At 47.6% G+C, this 15,905-nt stretch overlaps 1 protein-coding gene across 3 annotated transcripts in view; it reads right to left on the bottom strand.

Moving 5' to 3' along the window:
- The window catches only part of NLRX1 (NLR family member X1), a 56,897-nt gene that overhangs the window by 33,769 nt on the left and 7,223 nt on the right, over positions 1 to 15,905 (bottom strand). For all 3 annotated transcript variants that reach the window (XR_003944069.1, XM_030222025.1, XM_030222024.1), the window contains exons 2-7: positions 14,587 to 14,720; positions 11,132 to 11,207; positions 9,060 to 9,154; positions 4,971 to 5,590; positions 2,308 to 3,695; positions 328 to 414 (exon numbers count right to left, since the gene is read on the bottom strand). Coding sequence is in view for 2 of the 3 variants with exons in the window: in XM_030222025.1 (XP_030077885.1) it covers positions 328 to 414; positions 2,308 to 3,695; positions 4,971 to 5,590; positions 9,060 to 9,154; positions 11,132 to 11,207; positions 14,587 to 14,701 (2,381 nt within the window). In the remaining variant the exon portion in view is untranslated. The remainder of the gene's footprint in view (positions 1 to 327; positions 415 to 2,307; positions 3,696 to 4,970; positions 5,591 to 9,059; positions 9,155 to 11,131; positions 11,208 to 14,586; positions 14,721 to 15,905) is intronic.

Here is a 15,905-nt window from a genome sequence, read left to right as displayed (position 1 = left end):
TACATAAGTACATAAGTAGTGCCATACTGGGAAAGACCAAAGGTCCATCTAGCCCAGCATCCTGTCACTATTTGAGATTCTACATGGAATGATACTACTCTTTGGGGTTCTACATGGAATGTTGCTACTAATTGGGTTTCTGCCAGGTACTTGTGACCTGGATTGGCCACTGTTGGAAGCAGGATACTGGGCTAGATGGACCATTGGTCTGACTCAGTATGGCTATTCTTATGTTCTAATAAATGGTTCTGTCAGGAAAAGGTGTATTTATATTAATGTAGTAAAAAGAACTCAAATGCAGCTCTGGCTGCTGTCCCCCTCACTTACCGCAAGGTCTCCACCTCACATTTCTCATGCAGAAGAAAGTTCCGGATATCTTCACAAGCCTCAGGGCCCAGACTGTTGAACTGCAAACTAAAAATCAGAGTGAAAAGTAAGAGCGCACCACATTTTATGTATTTATTTATAGAATGATAATCTTCAGAGAGTAAATTTAATAAAAACTTGCTTAGACTGAGAGAACTAAAAGTCACCTATTTGCAGCCTGTTTTATTAAGGCACATAGAGGCATGCATTTTCAAAGCGCTTAGACTTACAAAGGTCCATAGATTGCTATGGAACTTTGTAAGTCTAAGTGCTTTGAAAATGAGCCCCATAGGTGCCCACGTCTTTATAAAGTACTAGCACAAATCCTGCAGAAACTGTAAGCACAAATGCACCCACGTAAATTTCCATCTGCTTGTGTGTACACATGTGCAAAACACGTGATCGCATATATTTTATAAAGCATATGCTTCAAATCATGCTTCTGCCCACAGTCTACTCTGGAACGTTCCTATACCAAATGCATGTACAAATACATGCACCGTTGCTATCACATTGATGTTTGTGAGTGGGGTAATTTCATAAGGTGCAGAGGCGTAACCATTGGGGGGGGTCCTCAAGGCCTGAAACTTCTTCCTCCCCCCCCCCCCCCCCCCCCCCCCCCACTTTGGGCTTGGGCCCCCTCCAGAATTGCAGTACTCCTTTACCTTTGTTGGCGGCGATGTCAACACCCCATCAGCCAAACAAACACAGTGCCTCCACTCCTCTCCTACTCAGGTATGACAAATCAGCAAATGTGAAGGGCAATTTTATAATTGGGTGCATGCACTTATGTGCACCTTGTGCATGTTGGCATTTACGCATGCAAGCGCACGAAGCTGCTTCCTTCTTGCAGATGTTAGCGGAGTGCCTTCAGCCACTTATTCTGGGATTTCTCGTGCCTGCTCTGAGCACGCACGAGAAGTCCTTGTGCCATTGACATCAACAGGAAGAAAGTAGCTGAGATGAAGGGCAGTGGAGGCATTGTATTTATTTGGCGAAGCTTCGGCATCCCCGCAACAAAGGTATAGTTAGCATGCGCGCAGTGCAGGGGTGAGGAATGCATTGCCACCTTAATCCACCCCTGGGCACCTCCAAAATTGGAGGTCTGGTTATGCCCCTGATAAGTTCCCCCTCAAAGTCCTTGAGTGGCCATTCAGAATAGTCATGGCAATGACCCAGAGGTGAGCAAGCCTCTCCTCAGAAATTAACCTGCTGCACCCCTATTATTAACACAATGGCCTTTCCCTGTTCTGTTCTAAATTCTCTGTCTGCTTTTCCCACGCTATTGATCTTAATTCTGCATGAGACTATACCAAACCTGGAATGTACTATGGAGGGGATTCCATAACTTAGTGCTTCAATTTATGCACTTCGATGCCGTGCACTGAGTGCCACTTCTTGAATAGCATCTTCCATCATAAAACACTAGCACAAATCTGAATTGATGCGCCAACATTTAGGTGCACCCACTTACGCCATGTCTATGACTGTCGTTAAGCTGGCATGTACAAGTGTGCCATGCAGTGCGTGCAACTTACATTATTCTATAGGGTGCGCATATTAAGTGGAGACACTCCCACATCCCGCCCATACGCCACTCACGTGTAGGCCCTCTTTGCACGAAGCGCTATTCCATAAGTAAAATAGCGCTTTGTGCGCACCAACGTGCACAAAGCGCACATAACTGCTTGCACCCAGTCATAAAATTGCCCTTCACATTTACCTGAGGTCTCCTATCTTGCGGCTCAGTTAATGTTTGTCATCTTAGAATAGGACTATAGTCTCACTTTTCAAAAGAAGCTGTTCCTGCTTCCACATTTCTCCCTTAAGCATTTGAGGCAACCTTTACATCTTCCCCCACCCCCACCAACCATCACCCCAAATTCACAGAATACCTCAGGGGTCATGGTAGGTTACTATCGAAGAAGAATTAGGACTCACTCAAGGGTCTTGCACCTCCAGAACAGTGAACTGAGGGTCCTTAGGTCATGAGGATCCATGTGGCAGGAAGTGAGATCTAGCTCAGTCAGCTGATGCCCACTGGTGCCCAACACTGCGGCCAGGACGTAGCACTTCAGAGGGGTCATCCTGACAGAAGAAAGGTCAATCACCTTCAAGGAGCACACCACCTCTGCAGTGAAGCGCTCGTTCTGAAACTCGTACAGGAAAAAAAGGAAGTCCATGAGCTCCGAAGGTGGCTGTTTCTTCAGGCTGCTGTTCAACAAGTGCTTCTTCATGGCCTTTGTGATCTCGAAGGCAGCAAAGTTCTTGATGGAACAGCCCAGCTGATCGAGAGTGGTCCGGTTACGCCTCGAGAGCAGCCCACCCATAAAGATAGGAAACAGCTCAAAGGCCTCCTCCTGCTCTTTCTGGTCAGAGGGGAGCATAGGACCTTCCACCCCCAGGATGCTGGAATTAATTTGATCCAAGACATCATCATTGAAGGCATCTTCCTCTCGGAACATTTCCACTGCCAAGGTCTGGGCAATATTGTCTCGGTTCTTGCCACTGATTTTTCCATACAGACGTGGAAACATCTTCAGCAGGTTGAATAGCGCAAAGATGCGTAACGGCAAGAACTTGGCCAGGATATTCAAGACAGTTGTGATGTCCTCGCCAGCCTTGCCAATGGCCTCAGACACTTCACTGCCAACACGCTGCAGCACTGTGCGATTCTCACCCAATACAACGTAGAGTGCGGCCAGATACTCTTGCATGGCAGGGATAGTGAAAACAAACATTTGCTCTTTCCCTGGCTGCAGACAGGGTGTGAGAAAGAAGTTTAGGACATCACTGCGGAAGACCGTCAGCAGGTTCAGTTCTTCCTCAGTCTTCATTTCCACCTCAAGGAACTTGTGTAGATCCTCCTCTGTGAAGTGCGTCTGGCGAGCCTTGAAGCCTTCATATGCTAACTTGCCCAGCAGCTTGGCCACATATCGCATCATGGAGACCTGTGAGGTATTATGGTTGTCCAGGATCTCACCACTGAAATTAAGTCGCAGGAAACTGGTGTAGATGCCAGTCAGGGTCTGGTTGGGTGTGGTTGCTTTGGTGAAGTAGAGGAAGTGCAGGGTGGCGCAGGTCAGCCAACAATAAGAGGGCAAAAAACAGGCAGCTGCCAGCTGTTGGTGGTGCTCCAGGTTGCGAGACAGCATCTCCATCAGGTTGGCAGTCTCGCAGGCATTCCCATCCTGACGAGACAGGCGGATCTCAAAATACAGCTTTTGCAGGTCTGTGTCCATGAAGCCACAGATTTTCACATAGCGATCCACATATTTGCTTGGGATTCGCCCAAGGGCAGAAGGTCTAGTAGTCACAATCACGCTAGCCTAAGTTCCAAGGGAACACATAAGAAGGGTAAGTAGGCATCATTCCACTTCTTTCACTGTCATCAAATTCAGTTTTCACATTGAAAGAAACCTGCATAGTTTCATCTCCCTTAACTCTCATTTTCTATTTTTCTCTTTTGAGCAGTTGAGAAATGTCCACACACTTATGCAGATGCACTAACTCATTCATGTGTACATGCTACATAGACATACACAAAGGGGGGGTGGGGTGGACATGATAGAGGTCGACAAAATCCTGAGTAGCGTGGAATGGGTAAATGTGAATCAATTGTTTACTCTTTCAAAATATACAATACAAGACATATCATGAAGTTATTAAAAAAAACAAAATAGGATAAAATATTTTTTCACTTGCTGAATAGTTAAGCTCTGGATCTCGTTGCTGGAGCAAGGTGTAAAGGCAGTTAATGTAGCTGGAAAAGCCACTGCTTATCCCTTAGTGTCAGTAGCATGGAATCTTGATACTTTTTAGGATTCTGCCTGGTAATTATGACCTGCATTGGTTACTGTTAGAAGCAGGATACTGGGCTAGGTGGACCTTTGGTCTGACCCAGTATGGCAAATTTTATGTTCTTACACATGTATTAAAGAGTGATCAAAACCAAATCTGCAGCTGAAAATCACTACTTGGTTTTGGCTGAAACCAACAAAATGGCCGCTGTGACTTTCAGTAGCATTCTCCATTCTGAGACTGGAACTGGCATGGGCTGGAGTGACTAGGGATCGCTCTTGCCCATGTCGGCTTCAATCTCAAAACAGCAGCCACAACCTTGAGTTGAAGTCTCATGAGGCTGCCTCTGGAGGTTACGGCAGCCATTTTGAAAATGGCATGGGCAGGAGCAATTGGAAATCCCTCCTGTCCTGATCACACTACTAGACCACCAGAAATCTTAAGGGAGGCCTAGGAGGGGGGGGGGGGGGGAGAGGGAGGGAGGGAGTTGCGCAATCCTGTTCAGTGAGTGGAATGCTATAGGGATACAGCACTAAATTTCAGTTTCAGCTGAAAATGTACCTGCATTTTTGGCAGAAACCGAAATATGGCCAAATGCCAATTTTGGGCAAGTTTTGGCACCATAACTGAATCTGAAATGTGATCAGCCTCTAACATGCATTACACACATGGAGATACTTGCACACAACTACATATACAAAAAGTTCATATGTATTCATATGTGTGCACACATGAAGTAAGAGAGACATGTGGGGATACACATAACACACACGTGCTCCCAAAGCCAGAATGCTGGTGCTGACCTCAGGTAGAAGGTATTTCCTCATTAGGTTGACGATGATGGCTGCATGGGGAACCGGCTCTTCAGAATCACTGCAAAGTTCGGTCTCAGCCAGGCGGAAGTCAAGTTTAAGCCACTCCAGGCTGTTGAGCACAAAAAGAGTGCGGAACTGGGAGGAGCCCAGGCGGGGCATAACCTCCCGTAGATGTGGATACTTCTTGGTGATAAGGCGCTTGAGGGATATGGGGGTTTTGCTCTGGGACAGGTCCTCACAGGAGAAGGGAATCACTAGATCATATTGTGGTAGCCCCCCATGGCACCAGTCCAACACCAACTTCTTCACCAAGGTGCTCTTGCCTGTGCCAATGGTACCATAGAGTACCACGTTTTTCACTACCCGCCCACTGGCATCAGCACTGAACACATCCTGAATGGCAATGGTCCGTGAGCAGCCCCGAGTCTGGAGCTGATTCTGCAGGCTCAGTTCTGACAGGGGCTTCAAATTCTCCTCTAGGGAGCTCTCCTTAATAACAGGGTCCACATGGCTGGCGTCCAGTGTGAGAGAGGGACCAAACTGCTTCTCCTCATTGGGCAAATGGCTGAACCATTCGGCCAAACGCTTCTTGTGCTGCTCAATAGCATCTGTTGGTGAGACAGAGGGGGATGCTCAGATTGTGAACAACAGACCCAATATCCAAGATTGTGCCAAGCTGGAATCTTGCCCTATGCAACATGCCACTTCCCCACTCACTGTGCCACAGCCAAGCAGAGGAGACGATAGATGGGGAGCAATTTTGGTGCCCGCACTTCCCTTGCACCCTGTGCGCCCATGCACACACATCCCTTGGTACGGCCCTGCCAATACCTCACCAATATTAAAGATCCTTGAATCCCACCCACATAAAAGAAAGAACTTTATAGTACCCAAATATGTCACCAGATAGGCACTCATGTGCTTCATGTCTCTATGAGAGAGTAAGAAAGAAACAAAGAAAGACCCCCATACCCCAAACACATGAGAGCTCCATACACATAATCACATGCAAGCCGGGGGGGGGGGGGGGGGTCCTTTGCAATCAAAGAATCTAATACCCAGAGTACACTCTGTCTCTCAAGCAGGGGCGTAGCTACGGGGGGGCATGGGGGCCTAGGCCCCCGCAAATTTCATCCGGGCCCCTGGTTTGGCTGGCAGAGGAACCCAACCCCCACCAGCTAAAGCCTTCTTCAGCCACAGTCTCCGGCACAGCCGCATTCGCTGCCTGCCCCCTGCTCTTCTTTCTTCTTGCTCCTCCTGTGAACGCTGATGCTCAGCGTCATCATGCACAAGAGGAGCAAGAAGAAAGAAGAGCAGAGGGCAGGTAGCGAATCCGGCTCCGCCGGAGACCGGCACTGAAGAAGGCTTCAGTTGGCGGGGGTTGGGGACCCCCACCAGCAAAGGTATTTGTTTGTGAGGGGAAGTGGCGAGGAGTGGGGGGAGGCGTGTACAGCGCTGCGTATGTCTGGTAGCACTATACAAATGATATGTAGTAGTAGTAGCAGTGCTTTTTTTGTGCCGGTACGCAACGGTACGGCGTACCGGCACCTTTTATTTTTGCTCCCCCCACCCCGTGAGTCCATGTCCCGCATGCAGTGCCAGCCCCCATTTCCGGCCGCTGCTGCTTCTCCTGATGAGCAGCAGCGGCCGCTACACAAAGAAAAAGATTTTTTAAAAAATTCAAACCTGGCTGAAACGCGGCACCCCGGCACTGTAGACAGCCATTAGGCATTGGCTGTTGCCCCGCAGCCACTCCTCCTCTTGCCTCTACGTCACTGCGCTCCTCCGGGGTCTTCCTCCAGGGGCAGTGACGTAGAGGCAAGAGGAGGAGCGGCTGTGGGGCAACAGCCAATGCCTAATGGCTGTCTACAGTGCCGGGGTGCCGCGTTTCAGCCAGTGTTGCCAGGTGGGCGGTTTTACCGCCCAATTGGGCGGTTTTCCGCGACCCGCCGCGGGAAATTTTTGCCCGCGGCGGGTTGCGGTTTTTTGGGCTGTTTTTGGCCTTTAGGGCGGTTTTTTCGGCCGCGGGGGGGCGGGGTTAGTGACGTTTTTGGGTGGGGTTAATGACGTTTTGGGCGGGGTTAGTGACGTGGGAGGCGGGGCCGATGACGTGGGAGGCGGGGCCGATGACGGGGAGGCGGGGCCGATGACGTGGGAGGCGGGGCCGATGACGGGGAGGCGGGGCCGGTGACGTGGGAGGCGGGGCCGGTGACGGCGGGGGCGGGGTTGATGACGGCGGGGGCAGGGGTGATGACGCGGGGGTGGGGGTGTCAGGGGCGGGGTTTGTGTTTGGGCGGGTTTTGGCCTGTTTTTTGGGCTCGATTGGGCTGGGAAAAAATTTTCCACCTGGCAACCCTGGTTTGAAGTTTTTTTTTTAAATCTTCTTTTTCTTTGTGTAGCAGCCGCTGCTGCTCAACAGGAGAAGCAGCAGCGGCCGGAAATAGGGGCTGGTGCCGCGTGCGTCACGACTTCGCGCCGTTCGCACCAAACTTGGCAGGGAGAGGGAATCCAACAGAGGGAAGGATTGGGGAGAGAGAGAGAGAGAGAGGGAAACCAACAGAGGGAAGGATTGGGGAGAGAGAGAAAGAGGGAAACAACAGAGGGAAGGATTGGGGAGAGAGAGAAAGAGGGAAACCAACAGAGGGAAGGATTGGGGAGAGAGAGAAAGAGGGAAACCAACAGAGGGAAAACAACAGAGGGAAGGATTGGGGAGAGAGAGAAAAACAGATGGAAGGATGGGGAAAGAGAGAGGGAAAACAGATGGAAGGATGGGGAGAGAGAGGGGGAAAACAGATGGAAGGATGGGGAGAGAGAGAGGGGGAAAACAGATGGAAGGATGGGGAGAGAGAGAGGGAAAACGGAAGGATGGGGAGAGAGAGGGGGAAAACAGATGGAAGGATGGGGAGAGAGAGAGGGGGAAAACAGATGGAAGGATGGGGAGAGAGAGAGGGAAAACGGAAGGATGGGGAGAGAAAGAGGGAAGACGCTGGATGGAAGAATGCAGAAAGAAATAGGGGAGACACTGGAAGGATGGGGAGAGAAAGCAGAGCTGCTGGATAGAAAAGGGGAATAGAGAAAGACTGGAGAATAAGAGGAAGGGGCATGGGGAGAACAAGGGTGAGGAAAAGATGAAAAGCCACAGGTAGATGAAGGAAATTAAAGAATGGATAGTAAGAATGAATTAAATCTGGACAGAGAGAGAGCCTGAAAAATATTGAAGAAAGCAAAGAAAAAGGAGACAAAAATGACAAGACAAATGGCACAGAAGAGTTAAGCGAAAACAAAGGAAAGCAGAATCACAGACTGGGACCAATATGGAAAGAAAAACAGTCACCAGACAACAAAGGTAGAAAAAAATCATTTTATTTTCATTTTAGTGTTTGTAATATGTCCAATTTGAGAATTTACATTGGCTGTCTTATTTTGCACTGGGTATACTGGAGCTGTAAGAGCTTACAGAGATTATTTATAATGAAAAAAAATCACGTTATTTTTTTCTCCTATAGTACTGTAATATTTTCAATGATGTCTGTTTATATGGGCCATGGCTGGTATAGGGTGTGTGGTTAATGTGGGTGTGGCTATCATAGGGGTGGAGCAATATGTGGTGACCCCGCCCATAATGAGTACCAGCACCTTTTTTTCTACAAAAAAAGCACTGAGTAGTAGAGGCATGGCGGTGGGGGGGGGGGGGCGAGGAGGCAAGGTGAGGCAGTGGGGGGGGAGCGAGGAGGCGAGACAAGGTGTGGCAGTGGGGGGGAGGGGGCAGCGGGGCGGCACTCAAAATGTGCCCCTAACCTCGGGCTCTGGCCCCCTCCCACCGTGAGGTCTGGCTATGCCTCTGCTCTCAAGACTATTACCAATGACAGAAACATTCACACCATACCCCTGTTTGATAGAGAGACATTACCCATAATAACCATCAGGGTCATGGAAAAAGTGAAAAAGATCTCATGCATAAGAAAGAGCAAAGGAAATTAACTTTGTTACCTTAACAGACATGAAGGTGATCTTAGGTAAGACTGACATGCCTACCAAGCATACACAGTACAGCTCTATACAGGTTCCCCTTCTCACCTTCAGATGCCAGACTCATTAACATCTGTCCACCCCAGATGGATCTTGGAAGCAAGAAGCCCTTCCGCTTCTCTTGGTGATATTGATGAATCAGACTAAAAAGAGGTCAATAGGTCAGTGGCAAGAAACTTGAAGAGGCAAAATAGAGATGGTCACAGCCAGCTAGAGAAGAATCACAGGGTGCAAAAGGCTACAATGAAAAAGTGAAGGAAGAGAAAGATGGTCCAGTACTGCCATGCAGGACACACAGGACACCTGGACTCAGTTCCAGAGCTTCAGTTCCAGAGCTTTGACCTCCACTCCTTGGGTCAGCCGGATCTAAGGAAATTGCAGATGCAGCACCCACAACCTCTGGGTGGGAGGAAATCTTTGTTATTGCTCAACTGTGCCACCTAGTGGCCAGATTGAGGGTATATATGTACCAGGTTCCAATGGTTCTCAGCCCCTAGCAAGAGAATGTTGCTGCTTTTTTTTTTTTTTTGGGGGGGGGGGGGGGGGGGGTAAACAAACTGAAATAAAACTCCATGTATTGGTGAATGGAGGCTCATGGTACTGCTCTGGATGAGTTGGAAGATAAGGAACAGGAGGAAATTACCAGATCCAAAAAATAATGCCATAAATAGAAAGGGAAACCATACAAAGCAGGAGAATGCAGAGAGGGAGCAACAGCACAGGGGTGGGGTGAAGGGGAGATGGGGAGAACAAACTTGACTCTCTGCTGCCTGTAATAACTTGTATTGGACCAATACAAGAATTACCCAAAAGGTGCAGCAACACCCAAACTGTCATGTGAAGAAAGGCTTGTGTCATCTGGGAAGCTCAAGAACTACACCATCCCTGGATTAATTTTAACATGATTCAATTAAGAACCCAGAGTCTGGGTACAGGGAGTGTAAACTCTGATAAAGATATCAAGAGATGCACATCTCCCAAAACCCGAGAGAGAAAGACTTCCCACAAAAGAATGAGCAGGGAAAATTCCACATATTGCTGGGAAAAAGAGCAGAAACACAGCTGCATCAGCAAAATGTGTCTCACGCAGACCCCGATTCATTCATAGGTACCAGACTGTTACTGTTATTTCTCATGTCTAGACCTGGGCCTATTGTCATAGCATTGGCTTGTGTAGTGGGGCCACCCTGCAACAGCAGCAATTCCAGGGTTGATATTTCAACACGGGGCCTGTGAACCCTCACAGGCTAACAGGCCCTGTGACACCATGTTCCACGAATGGTTTGCCATAGAGACAGGAAGCCTGCATAGGAGGAGGGGGAGGCAGGGCACCTATATAGCCTGTTAGCACACGAGGGTTCATAGGCCCCAAGCTGAATTTCCAGTCACGTCTTGATGAGAACGGGCAACTCTGAGGCAAAAGGGCAATGTCAAGAGAGGAGACAATAAAGATCTGGACAGGGGTGATCAAGGGATGGACTCCCTCTACCTCCAATAATTTTGGAGGGGGTTGGGGACTCCCCCCCATTGACTATGGGCATCTACAGGTTAATTTCAGCCCTGATTGTATCCTGCCACTAGGCCATAAAGACAATTATACATATATACATTTAAATAAACTTTCAAAAATTCCTTCTCACTGTACTGTACTAGTGTTCCTCGGCTTCCAAGTCTCATTACCGTTTTTACAGTATATTTCCTTCTGTTTCTCCTGCTTTCTCCACTTTTCCTCTTCCTGTCTTCTCTCCATCACAGCTCTAGAAACTGTGGTATCTCTAACCATTCATCCCCTCTCTGTCTCACCTTTCATTGTCTACTCTTACCTCCTAACATTATTTCAGCTCCCACGCCCCTTCCCCCAGCTCTGTCGCCATCCTTATAGCTCTCAATTACCTTTCCCTCCCTCCTCCCATCATCTTCCTCTGCCTTTTCCAGCCTCCCCTACTTTCTTCCCACATCTCAAGCCTTTTTGTTCCCCTCCAGCCTCACCTCCACCTTCCTCTCTCCCCCATTCAGGATAGAAAAGATGTCAGGGATGGATGAAGCACCTGGAGATGAGACAGTCAGTATAGTACATGTGCACTGCACAATATCATGGGAGAGCAGTTCTCTCATCTCACCTGTGTGTGACAGCGCAGGGACCAGGACTGCTTTTACTGTACAGGCTTCTCTGCAGAATGCAATATTTGTCCACCCCTGAAACGCAAACAAAAAGTATGCAGCTCAAGGAAGTCTAACCTAGCACATCAACATTCAACCCTGACATGCCATAATCCCTCACACAAACTAGCCCAGTGCTCTGTAACCTTCTTGGACCTCGTTACTCTCAAACTCCCACCTTAGTGGGGCATCAGCTGCCATCCTGAAACTGTAAAAAGGCAAATTTGGTTATCAGGAACAGGTTGGACCTTCCCAGTCAACTTCTATCTTATCTTTTCCCCCATGCCTGGATTTATGACAACTCTCATCCTGAAGCATGCTGGCACTTAAAGTACTCTTTTCAAAAATGGTAGAAAAAGTACCAGAATGCTTTAGGTTGCAAATACAAGCCAGAGTCAGTAAATAAGGAGTCCTTTTTACTAAAGCTTAGTGCATGCTAATTGGTATTAGCCATGTGGCCCATAGGTATAAAGTAAGACGTTCAGCATTTGGCTAATGTCCGTTAGCACGCGTTAAGCTTTGGTAAGAGGGCCCCAAAATTAATCAAATTTTGTCAGCAAATGAACAATGAAGTTGCTCTCAAAACATTGTACCACACAATACATATTTTGCGTCAACATTTAAATGAAAATAATAACCGACATTTACAGATCGTCCCAACCAAAAGCTCTGGGCAGTAAACAAAAAAAAAAAGACAGCATTAACAATGTTAAATTATATAACTACAGATACAACAATGATAATTTCAAATTGTTGTTTTTCTCTAACAGAAAACAATTCTTATAGAACCATGATTTTAATAACCAGTAGTAAACCTGCCCTGGGCCCCTTAGCTCCAAAGTTGAAAGTCATTCCCCTTGCTTTTTCATTTACTTATAACTTGAATTGTTGAGATCGTATCAGCATCTTCTCTTCCAGCCACTAATTATGACTGATAAGAATCGATTGATTTAATTTGCTCTTGTTTTACATCCCAAATCTTTTTGTCATTTCTCTGGTACTCTGACCCCAATAGGTCCCTCTGTCTCACAGAACAGGAACTGTCTGTTAGCAGTCCTGACCTGTATGCCACCCAAATGTCATCTAACAGCATGGATCTCAGTTGGGTTTAGCACCCGAGTCCTTACTGCCTTCAAAACAGGTGGTGATAGGTGCTTACAGACTAATGGCCACGAGCTAATGGGAAAATTAGCGTGTGGTCATAGAAAAATCAGTCAATTTCCCCCAGTAGTAAAAATCGCCTAGCGCACAGGAATGACCCACGCAAAGGCGAGCTAAGGCCACTTTTAACTGTTGTTTGGTAAAAGGGCCACTGTAGGCAGTACCATGTGTTTGAAAATCATCTCATGTTGTGCAGGCTTAAAAGCCCAGCATCCTGTCTCCAGCAGAACCAGTCCCGGTTACTTGGAGGAACCCAACAGGTCCTAGAACCAGAAGCATAGTCAGGTTGTGACTCAAGGGAGAGCGGAGAATGGACTACATAGGCACGACGGACCACCTGAGAAATAGACACCAGCGCCGTCGAAAGTCCGTTTGGGGCAACAGTCCCTCCCCTAGCGCCCCACCTAACTACGCCTCTGCCCAGAACCCTCCCTATGCACGTTAAAGATCATTTTAAAGCATGAACTATTTAAGTAGAGCAGTTATACATATTAGTTGCAAATGCTTCTTCCTTGAAAAACATGGTTAAGAATAGCAACCACAGCTAGCAAAAAGCAAAATATGAGAGGCTATTTGTAAAATTCAATCAACTATATTCCATTAAAATAATGAGAAGAATACGCTACAATTCCTAATTAATATTTCTTCTTTTAATTTTCTTTATTTGTTCCTATTAGGTTTTCTTTCATTATTCTCAATTTATGTCATATCGTTGCTGTCTTTATTTAATATAATTTAATTTGTTTCCTTTTCTCCTTTAAATTTTATTGACTGTAAAAGGTGGGAGGAGGGGTGTCTGAATGCTATCTGTAGTCCTTGACCTAATAGTGGGGGAAGCATGTCTTGAATACCCATGTTACAGACACTGTAAAAGGAAACATGGACAAAAATACAGACGCCTGGTGCTAAGACTTGTTCAAACCTCCCTGTATTCCTTCACCTCTATGCAATACCAATTGTTTTCTTCAACCTGGTATAGATATGCTATAACAGGTCTCTGTAAGCCACATTTCAGCCTGCAAATAGGTGGGAAAATGTGGGATACAAGCGCAATCAAACATATACATGGCGAGTGACCGTACTCACTCGCAAATGCGCAGTAGAGACTTCCCTCTCTGTCCTGCCCCCGCGTCAATACGTGATGACGGGGGCGGGACAGAGAGGGAAACTGCGTGAAGGGGAGGAAGGGAACCGCCGACGTCGCTACCGCTCCCCCCCCCCCCGAGGTCACCACTACTGCTCCCCCCACCCAGAGTCACCGCCGCCACCCCCCCACCCGGCCCGAGCACTGTCTTCGGTATTGAACTTACATCGCCAACACGCAGCAGGCAGATCAGCTGAGCTCCAGTTGGCCTTCCTTCCCTGCCTGTGTCCCGCCCTCGCCGACGTTACATCACACGAGTGCGGGACACAGGCAGAGAAGGAAGGCCGACGGTAGCTCTGCTGATCTGCGTGCTGCGTTTCGGCGACATAAGTTCAATAGCGAAGAAAGGGCTCGGGCCGGGTGGAGGGGTGGCGGTGACTCCGGGGGGGGGGGGGACCGGTAGCAGCGACCTCGGGGGGGGGGCCCTGCAGCGGCGAGGGGGCCTTGGAAAAACCCCATACTAGCCTGTTTTAACTGGCTCAACGGCTAGTAAAATAAAAATAAATAAGACATGCAGGGGCTCAGCGCAGAATCTGGGGATGGGGCCCAAAGCTCACCTGTAAGCTATGCCTCTTTCAGCTAGAGACGGGAAGGCAGTAGAACTAGAAGACATGAAATGAGGTTGAAGGGGGGCAGACTCAGGAAAAATGTCGGGAAGTATTTTTTTTATGGAGAGTGGTGGATACTTGGAAGGCCCTCCCGCGGGAGGTGGTGGAGATGAAAACGGTAACGGAATTCAAAAATGCGTGGGATAAACACAAAGGAATCCTGTTCAGAAAGAATGGATCCACAGAAGCTTAGTGGAGATTAGGTGGCAACACCGGGTAATTGGGAAGCAAAGCTAGTGCTGGGCAGACTTCTACAGTTTGTGCCTTGAAAATGGCAAGGACAAATCAAGGTCAGGTATACCTATAAAGTAGCACATACGAGTTTATCTTGTTGGGCAGACTGGATGGACCGTACAGGTCTCTATCTGCCGTCATCTACTATGTTACTTTATCAGAATGTCACTAATTCCTACACACCCACCCCGACATTATGTAACCCTCACACTCTTGCCTCAAACATCCTAGCATTTTTTGAACTACAGTACCTTCATGATGTACTCACCCAGAATGGGGGCATATTGAGAGGGTATATACAGGCCTGGGGGAGCCATGGCCCACAGCACATTTAACTTGCTCCATCTGGTCCCAGGCTGGGGAAGACATCTGCAGCACTGCATCCCCAGGAGCTGTCTTCTGCTGAGAAAGAAGAGAGGAAGGCCTGTTAGCAGGACTGCATCAACTCCCACATCTGAGCCAGACAGTGATGAGCACTCAGGACTTGGCAGAATCTGCAGCACTGGCAAACCTTTAGAGTAATGATCTATCTGCAGTAAAAAGCTTTCACCGACATCACAGGTCAATGACCCACAACTACCTGTCCAGCAGTTACCTCAGAGAGGAACAAACCAAAACCTTATGGGCCCAATATCCAGCAGGCGGCAGTCAGCGATTTTTAAGGCACTAACTGACGAAAACTGATTTGGTCCGGGATATTCAGTGCAGGTCAAATCTGGTCACGGCAATGAACATCTAGGTTTTGCCTGGCTGCTGGAAGCGAACCAGGTGCCGGCTGATATCCAATGCAGGTACCCAGATAACTATCTGGGATGGGAACACACAATAAGTATTTATTTATTTTATTTACAAAAATGTATAATCCGCCCATCCAAAAATCTGGGGGGCATACACTAAAACATACATAATCAAATCACATAAAACACCATCAATAATATCAATAACATAGACAGAACCCTGATCCTGAAGCCCTAATCCCCCCCCCCCCCAACTATGCTTCAAAAAATGCTGTCTAAAACATCAATGTCTTTATTTGTTTCTTAAATACTACCAGGGAGGACATTTGCCATACGGAAAGTGAAAAAGCATTCCACAATTGAGGTCCGACAACAGAAAAAAGTCGCGCATGGACAGTCTGTAATCGAATGCGGCGGAATGAAGGAACAGTCAGTAATTCCTGATCCTGCGATCATAGGGATCCTGTGGGCTGATACTTCTGTAACTTTTGAACCACAGAATGGGTCCAAAAATACTAGGACTAGGGGGCATGCGATGAAGCTACAAAGTAGTACATTTAAAACCAATGGGAGAAAAGTTTTCTTCACTCAACGTGTAATTAAACTCTGGAATTCGTTGCCAGGGAATGTGGTAAAGGTGGTTAGCTTAGCAGAGTTTTAAAAAGGCCTGGACAGCTTCCTAAAGGAAAAGTCCGTAGACCATTATCAAATTGGACTTGGAAAAATCCACTATTTCTGGGATAAGCAGTATAAAATGTTTTGTACTTTTTTGGGATTTTGCCAGGTATTTGTGACCTGGATTGGCCACTGTTGGAAACAGGATGCTGGGCTTGATGGACCTTTGGTCTGT

Source organism: Microcaecilia unicolor, chromosome 12 (assembly GCF_901765095.1).
Source record: "Microcaecilia unicolor chromosome 12, aMicUni1.1, whole genome shotgun sequence".
NCBI classification, from domain to species: Eukaryota; Metazoa; Chordata; class Amphibia; order Gymnophiona; family Siphonopidae; genus Microcaecilia; species Microcaecilia unicolor.
The sequence above is the reverse complement of the archived record's forward strand: the minus strand, read 5'-3'. Positions and strand labels throughout refer to the sequence as shown.